This window comes from Gossypium raimondii, chromosome 6 (genome assembly GCF_025698545.1).
Source record: "Gossypium raimondii isolate GPD5lz chromosome 6, ASM2569854v1, whole genome shotgun sequence".
Taxonomy (NCBI): domain Eukaryota; kingdom Viridiplantae; phylum Streptophyta; class Magnoliopsida; order Malvales; family Malvaceae; genus Gossypium; species Gossypium raimondii.
The window spans coordinates 22689624-22703756 of NC_068570.1; the positions used below are offsets into that span (position 1 = coordinate 22689624).

A 14133-nucleotide genomic window follows, 5' to 3' on the forward strand; every position below is an offset into this window, starting at 1 on the left:
TTTGGGTCTCTCAGATATTAGATCCAATTATATGTATTTCCTAGATTTTTGACCCAACACTTTATAATTTAATTCAACCCAATATTTTTTCTATTTCTAAAATAAATATGAATTAATTAATTAAATTAACTAAATTAATTTTCCAATTAAATAAATTTATCAACCTAATTCTAATTATGTTTATCTCGTAAAAGAATCTATGAGGAAATATATTTAATTTCTATATTCAATGGATTCATAATGATAATTAGTTTAATTCCATTTTCAAACTTTAATTATTTAATTATAATTAAATAAATAATTATTTGAAAACCTTAAATTAATTCTCAAGTCATTTCTATACTCAGTGGGAAAACACAAATTTATTTGTGAATGTGATCCATTTCTCTAACTTCATCATTTCTATTCATTTATGTTCATTTGGTTCAACATGCAATTCATTTCTGGTTTCAAAGAACTAGCGGAGGGATCGATTGGACATATATAATTAGGGCTCAAATAATTTATAATTATGTTCCATTTTGTCACCTATTAATTATAAACTTATTTAGTTATGAAGTCATTCCACTACAATGTCATGACTAAGCTCTCCCTAATTACATATCATTACGATAACTACTTAATCAATGCTCATCCAATGACATTATCATCAGTGTGTTACCCTCATAGGGTATCATTAATCTCATTGAGATAAATATGTTCTCCCAATATGATCTTATTTTATCTCTTGGTAAACATTACATCTTTCTTCAGGAAAAGTCAATTACTATCAAATAGTAATTACGTTATTTATCACAAAGACAAACGACTCGTGACCACATTTACTTTTCATCTATCATGTAATGCTAATAAGAGGACATCATTTACCTATTAGTTGGGATATAAATTCCACTATTGTGAATGATGCTACATACTGAAAAAATCGTATACCCAATGCCCCAACTTTCGATTCCTTATCAATTTGAACACAAGCTTTTACATACATCAAAGTATACGAGTCACGCATACATAACCCATCATCCAATTAGAATTAATGTATGTCACACTATGAATATCACAAGTGAATAAATCCATAAACAGATCTAGGATCTATTCTATTTGGGTCTTGTCTAATGTGTTGTCAATCTAGTCAATCACATCCACGCCTATCTTTTAGGAGTCATCCGCTTTGATACTTAAGACAAAGCATCTCCTAAATTAGACTTGATAGATGACATATTAGTCTTTCAATCGGTTTGCTTGTTTTCGATTAAACTAAGGACATGTTTAGATTCATCTACTAATACAAGTTATCTTTTTGTATTACGATTTGACCACGTAATAACGCTTAGTATTAGTTAAACATTAGATAACTAACGAGCCAATATTTGCTTCCATTTTGCTTTGCATGCAAAAATATCAATGACAATATACAGAGGGTATTAATGTAATTAATAGATGTTATTATTAAGCTAACTTGTTTGAAACATACAAGTTTATTTAGACAAAAATACTACACTTAGGGCATTATATCCAACAGTAATTAATAGATGAAGAGTTAGAACTTAATTACAAATTATTTGAACCCTAATTATATATGTTCACTCAGTCCCTCTACTAGCTCGATGTAACCCAAAACAGATTGAGAGTAGAACCGAAACATTATGGAATGAATGAAATCGACGATTAAAAGGGAAAAAAAAGAGAAAAAGGACCACATGCATCATTATCCGCAATGATTGTGTTTTCTTACTAAGTATAAAAGGTGACTTAGATATTAAATTAATTTCTTTGAATTATTATTTAAGGGATAGCAGTTAAATAATTGAAGTTCGAAGTTTGAATCATATTAATTAGTCATTGCAGTTTTATTGAACAGGACGATTAAATATATTTCCTCATAAATTCTAATACGGTAAAGTGGTCATGACTTTAATGGAATCAAAATTGGGTTGAGAAAATAATTTAATTTGGTAAGTTAAATTAATTAATTAATTAATATTTTGAGAAATAAAAAAAGTAATTATTGAATTGGTTAAATTATATGTGTTAGTTAAGTTTAGATAACACATATAATTGTACCCAGTACACAAGATGGGCCTGAGAGCCCATCCCATTACATGAGGGTGAAAAAAATCTAATTCCAATAAGGGTTGACGCTGCCTTTAAGGTTTCTTAAGTAGGAAACTTGTGGCACCCCAAACCCTACTAGGAGGGTCCGATCCAAATTCGGAACATCACATTAGCCACTCATGTGACTCTCCTTACCGACCACCAAAACACACCACAGAAACCACCATTCACACCATGAAATACATGCAAAATAAACAACCATTGAGTAAAGATAAGCAAACATAATCCAAGAACATGCTTCCACTGCGCTACTCTGATCAAAACCACATTAGGGATAAAATTGTCATTTTACACAAATTATATTTTTATCTCGCAAAACGTCAATTTAAACATACAAGTATGCATGAGAGTATTAAAGAAGACAATATTGAAAGAATCATTTAAATCCATTATGTAAAACTCATTTAATTTAAAGGTGAAAATTTAAGACTGAATTGTAAATTTTACTAAGTATCCCAAAAAAATCTTTTTATGAAATTGAAGATAGCATTTTGAAATTCAATGCATAAAACCTTGTCATGTAATTTTTTAAAGAATTTCGTAAAGTTTAAGGGCTTCAATTTCATAGTATAAAAATCAGGACTTAATTGCATAGGTTACAAAACACAGCCAACCATACAGCCGGTCATGTCGAGACAACGTGAAAACCACGTCACAACGTCGTATGGGAAGGGTATTTTATCTCGACGACATGATTTTTAGCACCGGGACATCACCTCCTCGTCACAACGAAGTTTTTGAGATGTCGGGACGTCGCCAGTAATTTTCCTACACAAACAACCCAAAACCTTCCTATGATACTTTGGACCTCAACCAAGCTTACGGATTCGTGTTTTCATGCCAATTTCCCTATTCTAACATGTCATAGGGCATACATAGATAACTCAAAACATACTCATTCACATTGTGACATAATTTATCATGCTTTGGCAAATTAAGTGAGTTCTTATGCTAACATGCATTCCTAAGTCCCAACTCAATTTACTCATGTCAATTTTGCATTTTAAGCATTTCTAAGGGCATAAATGGTACAAATCTTACCAAATGGCCACTTTGGACTTACCTCAATGCTCAGCAAGCCAATCCACCTGCACTATACACGTTAGCCAACATTCAAGCATACAAAACCTTATTAGTACAACTATCAACATGCATACACAAATAATCCATTAAAAGCATTCATCCAAACCAATATTAAAAGTTCCAAGAACCATTTAAACAATCCATAATATCCATTTACAACTTATTAACAAATCAATGTCTAAGTCCCTCTAGATTAGTCCTACATTGCCTTCCTTATTGAGTTGGAAACACATCAAACATACTCAAAATGATGCCTTGCTTTGGATCACAAGCTTTCCCACTTCTCCTCCTCACTCAAGCAAATTTCCTACAAATTATTCATAAAAGAGTGAGCTTTTTCAAGCTCAGTGAGTGCTCAAAGATGCACCAACAATCCACAACATTAAACGTTAATAGAAAGCATACTAAGCTTGATAACACATAACATCATCAACCATTAATTCAAGTTGATATTTTGGCATCTTGCAATTATGAAATATGCATGATAATGCAACACATTGGATACACGGATCTCCATCACACCAATGACTCAAGGAGTCTAAAGTTGTAGCATAAAGCTAACACTCTTCAACACACCAAATATACCCTCCAAGCACACCAAATGTATATGCCCTTCAAATACTCTAAACATACCCTCCAAACACACCAACCCCCAACACACCATAAATAGGTGAGTACTCACAATCTTATGGCATGCCAACTATGTCCAATGATTTCAAGAGATCACAAGGCCAACATATCCATTTCACACATTTATTTCAATTGAAACACATTTTCTAAATTATTTTCAAATCCGATCTCGTTTTAAAAATCTATTTTAACCAAAGTAATTCTAAGACACCTAATTTTAATTCTTAACCTAAATTTCTAATCCGGAATATTATTTTAATAATTTAATAGTTAATCACTACGATCCTAATTTCAAAATTCAACTTAACTCTCGATTCGCTAACCCGATTCTACTAACCTAGTTTTTTGGGATGTGATAAAACCGTATTTTTTATTAAAATATTCTTATTTAATTACTCCTTGTTCAAGTAAAACTCTTGTAATTTTTTCTTATAAATAAGAACTATGAGATGACCTAAAACACATCAATTATTCACCAATTGAGTGTTATTACTCTGTCGTGAAAATAGTAGTAATTTGTTTACGAATAAATTTTATTTTCTATAAAGCTCAAAAGTTATTGGTTTTTATAGAGAGAAATTAACTTTCCCACTAAAAGTTAATCTATGTTATCATTTCATGTGTTCGGTTCATTTAGTTTGAGCCTACACTCAAAGCAAATTGGAGTTCGAGGATAGCAAAGAAGATTATTTGGTAGAAAGCCAGAAAATGATCTGTACCACCTCGATCAAGACAAAGGTAATAAATCAGTTTATGATTAATTATTATAAATACCACAAGGATTTGTTTAAAAAAAATTTTGAACTTTTGTTGGGTTACAAACACTATTTTCTTAATCGATTTTTCTAATAACCGCTATACTAACTAATTTCATTATCACTTAACCTCATCATCTCAACCATAATCCATAGAAACCTGAAGTACATGTAAAAATCCAAGCGACAGTGCGTAAATCTCAACTCATTGGATGTTACCAAACATATCCAAATCCCATTGAAATGGAATATTCTCAAAAACACTACTTCATCGAGGGTAAAATAGAATCAAAGGGGGTCTTAGGCTCTGGTTTACGAAATTTTTTATTTTCATTTTTAAAAAATAGATTTCATTTTATATTTTTAAAATAAAAATATGTTTGATAGATAGAAATAAAATTTATTTTCAATAATAAAAATGTTTGGTAACTATTTTTCTATAATAGCAACATGAGAAATACATTTTAAAATTATATTTATTTAGATTCCAACCATGTACGATGATTTAATATTTGAAAATTTATTAAAAATATTTTTTTATATTTATATGAACTTGATTTAGGAAAATTCTTTTAAAATTAAAACCATTGCTTTCATCAGTTTCCTTTTACAAAGTATTTTTAATGAAAATAACTTTTGTTGTTTTTAATTTTCACTATTTTCATTTTTCAAAATGTTTTTCTTTTTAATTTTTAACCAAATACGTTTTCTAAAACCAAATAGAGCATTAGTCTTTTAACTTAACTTTTCTAATTTGGTTCTTGATTTTTTTTTCATATCAGTTTTGAAATTTGACACTTTTCTCAATTTAATCCTAAATTTAACACTCTAAGATTGATGATGTGACATTTTTCTCAATTTTGTCCTAAATTTCAATTTGATCATTTAAAATTGTTATGAATTTTTTATATATATTTTAATTTCTAAGTAAGACGCAATGTAATCTAAATTCAATGAATAAATAATAATAATAATAAACAATCATGTTTTGAGACTAACGTGAATAAGGAAAAGTTTAAAGACCAAATAGAAAAAAGTTATCAAATTTAGGAATTAAATGTTGCTTTATCTCTTTCTAAAAATACAAATGAATTCTTATTTAAAGATAATTATTTTATATGTGGTCTTTTTACAAGTTGGGTTGAATGCATGTGTCACATATTTTTATATAGTTTTTTTTTTTATCATGCTCTACCTCACTACTCGGAGGTTAAAATCTCCATTCTCGGTGTATGAAATAATTTTTTAAATTTAATGTATAAATATATGAAATTTGAATTCACTTTAAATTTTAATTTTGATTCAACTGTAATTTTAATCTTTTTTACTTAATAATATTTAAACAAATTCAAGTAGATTTCCACACGCTCAATACTTTTGTATGAAAGATATATTAATAATCTAATCGCCACGTAAAACATGTGTCTAACTATTTGTTATATGTAAAAAAATTTACATCCGTTAAATATATACTAATAAAGACAATATTATTTATTGGTATGATAGAGATATGAGACAATTTGAAAATTGTACATGCATAGTAAATATAATTATATTGATAAATTTAACTATTTAATTATTAAAATACTAATAAAAATTGAAATTTACATTATATAAATAAATCTGCCTCGAAATATAATTATAAGAATTATACACTAAATCTATCCTGAAATAAATTGAATAATTGCAAAGTGCCACAACCCCGCAACAAAGAAATCAACATCTACCTAACATTAATAAAAAAAATGTAATGAATATTATATGTAATCAACATCTACCTAACATTAATAAAGTAACATGGGATGTGCTTGTGGTATTGATTTTGATTTTACAAACTTTAATGGACCGACCTATCACTTCTTGCCCAAAATCACATCTACTTGTCAACTTCCAGTCCTAGTAATTATTTTGCCAAATTCGATACATCAATAATTTTAGTTTATGAATTTTACAATTTTTTTTATTTTTAATCTATATTGATTCTTGAATTTGGTAGTTAATTTTAATTTGGGATTTTATTAAATTATGATGTGGTGTATTTTTTTAGTATTACAACATTATGTATTAATAGAATTTAAATTTATAAAAAAATTATCAAATTTAAGAATTAAATATTATTTTACCCATTTAGGCACAAAATGAAATGTGTTTTATCGATCAAATGATAATTTTTTTTATGTTTTTAATAAAATTTTGAATTTAATCGTATCTCTCAAAATGTGATATTCAAAAGAAAGAGGACGCCAAGCTAGAAACGATAGAGAGGTGAGATCAAGTGTGCGCTACCGAATTATTGAAAGAGAATATATTGTCTCAATGTCATGGTTTATTTCACTTTATATTCAAATTCTGAGATTAAATTAGCCAATAATATATAAACATATACACTTTCCGTAGCAATTAATCTGGGCTTTATTTTTATATTTTATAATAATATTTAAGTTTTGTATTCAATTGATGTCATAAGTTAATCGAATATTAATTTGATTGAAATTTTAATAAGAATTTATTTTTCATAAAATAAAAATATTTTTATAAGAATATTTTTATTTTTATGTAAAATTTATAAAATCCACCTAAAATAAAAGTTTATTCAGTATTAAAAGAAAAATATTTGGTACATCGCTATGGAATTTAAAAATCACACAAGTAAAGTTAGAGTAACAACAAGTGTACGTAGGGTATAGTAAAAATTGAACATATATATATGTATATATATATATATATATAGGACACGTGACAAATTTATAACTTTTATTATGGAGTTAAGAAAGTGCACAGTGAGTGTACCAAATACTCTCATATGTTAAAGTAAAAAATAGCTAGTGCAAATTTAAAATTGAAATTAGAAGATGAGTAAAAGGTCTTGTAAAAACATAAGTCATGTGAGTAGTTAAAATGATCAATTACATTTAATTTATTGCTAATTTATATGTTAAAACAATAATACACCTATGAAAGGTAGCATATAATTTTAAAACTTGAACTTATATTTTAATCAAAATTTCATTTGCATTTAATTATCAATTATTATTTATTTATTTACATTAAGTGTTTCATAACCTTATAATCATTTAATTGACTTACTTGATAATTTCCAATTAAATCAAGATTATAAGCGATGAATGACTATAAATTCTAATAACTCCATCCCAAAACATATGTATTTATAATATATAAAAAATAAGATTTTAACTAAAACCGATTTCTATGGATGATTTATTTTTCATGTTTGGAAAAAAATTTAATCGAGTAAATTAACTGATGTTAAATTGATTGTATTAGATTAAGACAGACTTAAAAACAAGATAATTAGGTGGAATTTTCGATTTTTTTAATCGAACTACTAAATTAACACCAGGTGATTGTGAATAGATTCATTTGAGATGGATGCCTTTGCTAATGAAGGGAAGACAAGCCATCCTACATTAAATTACATCAGCTTTTGATTGATTTACATGAGTTGGATTAGGTTTGTATACTTCAATTCAAGTTTTCTGTCTTGTAATCAAATTAAATTGAAATGGTTTAGGTTGATTTTGGAGATTAATTTTAATATTCTTTCTTTGTCAACATTTATTAGATTGAATGATAAAAGAAATTCAATACCTTTTAATTTTGTCTTCAACCCAATTTAATGAAGACCAAAAAAATCAACTACTCTTTTTAGAATTAGGGATAAGGATTTAAACCTTACTGTTGACCATAAAAAAGCCTTGAACTTTAAGGTGCAACCGTTTCTAGGTTATCATTGTAAACAATATAATATCCATTTCCATTTCCATTTCCATTTTCAACCTTGAAATGAAAATTTCCCAAGACTCTCCTAAACCAACAATAATACCACCAACAGCTTCTAAATTCAAAAAACACAGGGTTACTTTTTCTTTGCAAATTCACAAGAGGATTTCATCAAAAAGATAAAATCATTTCATTGTGGGTGTAGCTACAAAGAGTGTTGTGTTGTTTGCAACAAATGATGCAGAGATTACATTTTAATTTTATTATTTGAATGTAAAAATATTGACATTTACAAGACAATACATTTGACTAACCAAGTATTCAATGAAGATGATGGTAAAACTGCTGCTCTCTGTAATACAAATGCTGCTATCGAAGGCCTTCAGACTGCGTCTCTTTGCTTGAAATCTAAGCCAATAGCGATGGGATCATGAACTCGAAACTGGAAGAGTTTCATGAGACCAGTCATGCACTAGGGGATATGCAGATGATGCCAATGCCATATAATGGACTCAAAGGATGAACAAAGCTTAATGGAATGAGTTCAGAAATCAATTTTTCCTCTGGCCTTAAGTCGATCCTTCTTGAGTCTTCTTCTTCGCAGATTGCTTGCCCTATAACAAACCCAGTTTGGTTTAAATCAGAGCAAGAATTAAGGGTTACAACTAAGATGACTAAATACAGACTTATGGACTAATGTTTCCACAAAGCTAATAATTACCAGTGTCGATTGAGGAATATTACGGAATCAGCATGAACCTTTTGGCCGTCCTCATTTCGGTGCCAGTTCAAGAATGCATGGGTTCGGTTCTTTAACTCCAATGTTGAATGACCATAACTGGCTTCGCGGAATGCAGAATATTCTGGTTGTGGGTCCTGAAACCTAATGGTGAATTACAAATACATGGATCACATAAGCACTTACAGCAAGGAGTTTAACACTTGATACTTTCAAATGATATTGTCATAAAACAAAAATATTCAAAGATTGATGTTTGTTCACCTTCCAGCAAGACCTTCCTGATTTCCTCCATCTCCAACTGTTACGTACACTGGAGCTGATTTGTTAGGCACAGGATAGCGGTAGCCACTTGATACATTATAACGGATATTTGAGATGCGATACTGCAAATCAATAACATCAGACTTTATAGATAATCTATATTTGCACCCAAATATTTTTTTATGCAAATGCACAATTGAAAAGACTCAACCTAAATCCACTGCCGAGACCTTAGCAGAACAATATGTTCGGATGTCATGTGGAAACCGATTCCTAAGCTTTTCAGGAATCCATTTCTCTACCTTTCTATTTCTTTCTAATCATGGAACATTAAGCAGAGTCTTGATGATGTCAAATTAGATAATTAGGAAGCGAAATGAGATAATTGACACCATTTATAGAAACAAGAAGCAATTTTCAGCATGGTTGGTTGGATATTGAAGCTTTTCAGAGGACATAATTGAGCTAAGAAACTGGAGAATCATTACATAGGGTCAAATGAAAGTTGATTCTTCAGTGATTATGGGCCACAATAGGTGGTTAATTTTTCAAACTACTGATTCTCGAGTTGGCTTACGTTCAATATTCTGACCAACTGTCTTGCCTTTTATGTTGCACTTTTCCCCAGAGGGACTGGGCCTGCCCCTGTTTATGATCTGGAAAGGCTACACCACAAGAGGCGGCTACTTAGACGTTCAAATGACAATATCAATGACCAATGTAATATTAGGAAAATGGCTAGGGAATTTGAACAAAAATTGCAGGTCCATGAAGATATCATATACAAGGAATAATGACTGATTAGTAAGCAAATTAGACTAATGATATTTTATTCTAAAGTATGAGGCTTCAACAATTTTTTGATAAAGGTGGCATCAAGAGCAACTTTTTTTATTTATTTTACAGATTAATTATTACTTATTAGTCACTAGTAAGTAACTGATTCCAATCAATTCTATGGTCTAATTCTTTCTTATCCTTACCCCAGTGGGAAAAAGCAACATTAAAAAGGAAGAATGTACATACCGATCTTTCATAGGCATGGACATGACCAGCAAAGATGAAATCAACTCTATGACGAACAAACCAGCGCTCAAAGACAGCTCGCATACTTTCACCCTCCATAAAGTGAGCTTGGTTACTATTGTAGATGGGGACATGCATGAGAATAATAAGCCAGGGTGTCTTCTTTCTATCCACTCTTTTGAGCTCATCTCTTAGCCACAGCCATTGAGGAGTGTATTTCACTGGTCCAAGAAAATGGTGAAAGTTTCAGATCTAGTCTAGATGCTTTAAAATTGTAGCAAATATCAAGAGATAAATGAATAAAGTGAATAAACAAAATTGACAGTTGTCTTCATAACTATCTTTTCAATAAGCTGAAAATTGTGTAACATCAATATTACGAAAGTTTAGGAGTAGACAAGATAATGATATAGGAAAATATTATCAGAAATCTGATCTTTTTATTGGAATATATACAGAAAAACCAGGTAAAAAGGATGTCTTACCATGGGGTGAATAGCTGGAGAGGACAATAATATGAGCTGATACCCGTCGGATAGCATACCAGAGAGGATTATTGCTTCTAGAAGCCAAATGCGGTGTACTAAATCTATGAAGGAATGATTTAAAAGGAAGGACTTCTCCCTGCAAAAAAAAAAAAAAAAAGGCACAGGTGTGACGAAGTAACAAAATAAGCTATGATCTATATATTTTAGTCTGTACTTCAACAAGGGTTTCAAATATCTTTATTCTCAAGTAAGTATATAGAATGTAGTGGTAAAGAAACCAGTTATTTTTTCTCAAATATCAGGAATGGGCTGAGGGAAGATCACAAGTCACAACACCAAAAAGGTATTAATCGCACATAATATATATCAAGGTGAAATGTGAGTTAAAACAAAAGGAAATCGACATCTATACATATAACAAATTCAAGATGCACAATTGAAGAATTACCACATCTGGCATGTATTCTATCTCATGATTCCCAGCTGACCAAATCCATGGTTGATAAGCAGCACTTCTCTCAATAAAGCGGCCCCATGAATCCCATCGAATACCAACATCATTGTATTGGTATCTATCAGCATAAGAGAGGTCACCAAGAAACAAGACGGTTTGTCCTCCACTCTGCATGTAATGCTCCAGAGTTGAAAGAGAATTATATGTTTGACCCAAATCACCTATAAGATACAAAACCAATTCAGGAAGTGATTTGTTTTTGCAGCTTGTCTATTTTGTTTTGGGAGTTTCACAGAAAACCATCTTGAATATACAAAAATCATATTTTCTTTTGAACTTTAAAAAACAAGATTATTCATTACTATGTAGATTAATATTCTAATGACATCTTACCAATAATTCCAAATGTAAAAGGAGAATCCGGGTCAATCTTTGGAGGAGTTTGAAACCAAAATTCTCGAGATGAATGACCTTCACCAATCTTGTAATAGTACTTGGTCTCATACTAAAAGAAAAGAAAGTTAGTGGTCTTAGTATAAGTTGCAACATCACATGAATACGCAAAAAGATTGAATCTATCTATTGGTGGCAACTTCATAACATGAAATATGCTTCTCATCATCTGGATGTTAGATTCATTAGCATATATTGCAGCAGCTCCAGTTTCAGATAGAACTATTATATGACTGTTTGAATATTCATGCTATAGATAACATTGTTCAATATTTACCTCTAGACCATCAACAAGACAGTGATGAATATAGCCAGATTTATAGTTGTAAAAGGTGTAATTAGCCACTGTGCCATCAGCTTTAAAGTCATATTTCTTCTCTGATGTGCCATACTGTACTCTAGAAGACCCAGGTTTATCAGCAGTAACCCATGATACCATTACAGCTTTTCCATTATAGTCACCTTGAGTAATATGCACCTACACCAATAAATTTAATGAAGTTAAAACAATTTCTTAGCAAAGCTGTAATTCCGAGGATCAATCAATGGCCTGGACTAGATAGCAATGGTAAGAGATCATCTTAAAGAGTAAATTTTTCAATGCACTTGGTAAAATTGTTCTCTTAAAGACTGTCTTTTCCACAGAATTTAAAACAAAGCTATTGTGGTTTTCATATGATAAGACCTCATTAATCATCCATTTAACCCTCATTCATACAACCAATAAATGTGAAAAACCAGTATCTTAATTGGCTAAACATGAATCTGACTTGGATAGAGATTGGCAATGAATGGTTGCATCATCAATTAATACTGATTGGAAAAGAAAATATTTGTAGGAATAATTTGAAATAAATAGCTAAAATAATGGGGTTACTGATGTGTATTACTTGTTGCGGAGCATTGTAACCATTAGGAATTGCAAGTACTTTATGGTCAAGAGGGATATCAAAAGATTGCCATTTCGTACGAGTAAAAGTACTTGTAATTCCCGCACTGCCCTTTTTCACAAAGGCTAAGATAAGAAACAACTTGAGTAAAAGCTCAAACAATGTGAACCACAGCCCGAAAGCCATCAGCAACGGTGTTTTGAGTTCATGAATCAAGTTCTGAAACAACACCAATTTGGTCAATCTGAAAAGAAAAAGGAATCAATTAAATTCGAAAATTTATATAAACACAAAAACCCACATATAAGTTCAAAAAAACATTTTACATTCCAATAAATCGTATTACGTTACTACTAAATGAACCCAAAAAAACCACTCCTATCCAATTTTGCATTCCAATAGTTGTTCCTCGTACCGGACAGATTCACTAGTAACATTTTGTTAATTTATCATATCACTTCTCATCTAAAGTACATTTATCAATACAAAAAAATCAGGGAAAAAGTTAAAACTTTTAGAGCAGGTTTCAGATCTAGACACATTTTCAAAGAATCACAGCAATGAAATGGAAGTTTAGGATCAAAGTAAAAACAAGGTCGGTGTGAAACTCAAAAACCAGTGCGCTACCTTTGCTGAACCGTATCTATTAAACATGCCTAGAATTTCAAAGGCATCGAGAAATCGAATTCGAAATGCAAAAAAGAAAAAAAAATAAAACATAGCAACAATATTTATAAAATAAATAAATAAATAAAAAAGAGCAAAGCTTACTTCCTTACAGGCCACCAGCACCACGATAGCAGAGAAAAAGAGAGAATAAAGAAAGCTATAACAAGTTGGGATTATTCATTTACATGAAAAAAAGAAAAGAAAAGAGTGAATGTTATTTGAGTGAGAAAATTACCTGTGAAAATGTTGTGTGTGTATAGAGAAGAGGGGAAGTGGAATTTATCTGGCGGGTAGTTGACGGTTTTCATAGGGTGCTATTTGTTGTCAGATTTCGTTTTTCCTAATTAAATATTTTTAAAATGTTGAAATAAATAGGGATAAATTAACATTTAGTCATTAAATTTGATAGTTTTTATCAATTTGGTCCTTAATTTTTTGTCCATTACATTTCTGAAACTTGATAATTTTTTCAATTTGATCCCTAAACTTTGATTATTCACAAAAGCATCTAAAATTTTAAAATATATATTATCCAAAAATACAAGAAAATATTAAAAATTTAGATGATGATGTGGCACAATCTCAATGTACCATATTTTTCATGGGATAATGGAACCTAAATTTAGGGACCAAATTTAAAAAAAAAACTTATTAATTTTCAGAACTAATATGGAATAAAGAAAATAGGACCAAAGTGAAAAATGGTCTCAAGTTCAGTGACTAGATATCGCTTTATTCCAAACAAATTTACAAGCGTAAGATAGGTAGTGACGTTGTGTAGCGTAAGTTAGCAGCTAGCTTTGTCGTTGTGCGGTAACGAGATTACACC

At 30.2% G+C, this 14133-nt stretch overlaps 1 protein-coding gene across 3 annotated transcripts; it reads right to left on the reverse strand.

The window, feature by feature from the left end:
• Positions 1-8487: 8487 nt before the first annotated feature.
• Positions 8488-13614, reverse strand: LOC105774047 (bifunctional purple acid phosphatase 26). Of its 3 annotated transcripts, none has more exons than XM_012596359.2 (10): positions 13540-13614; positions 12636-12879; positions 12023-12223; positions 11686-11797; positions 11287-11513; positions 10836-10974; positions 10351-10571; positions 9325-9446; positions 9043-9204; positions 8488-8935 (listed from the first exon to the last, which is right to left on the reverse strand). In XM_012596359.2, the coding sequence occupies exons 2-10, from the start codon at positions 12819-12821 to the stop codon at positions 8866-8868; spliced, it is 1440 nt and encodes a 479-aa protein (XP_012451813.1). In that variant the 5' UTR covers positions 12822-12879; positions 13540-13614; the 3' UTR covers positions 8488-8865. The 3 variants fall into 3 exon arrangements, with proteins under 3 accessions (XP_012451813.1, XP_012451812.1, XP_052488738.1); XM_012596358.2 differs by having other exon boundaries at positions 13407-13553; XM_052632778.1 differs by lacking the exon at positions 13540-13614 and having other exon boundaries at positions 12716-12865.
• Between the last annotated feature and the right edge of the window lie 519 nt (positions 13615-14133).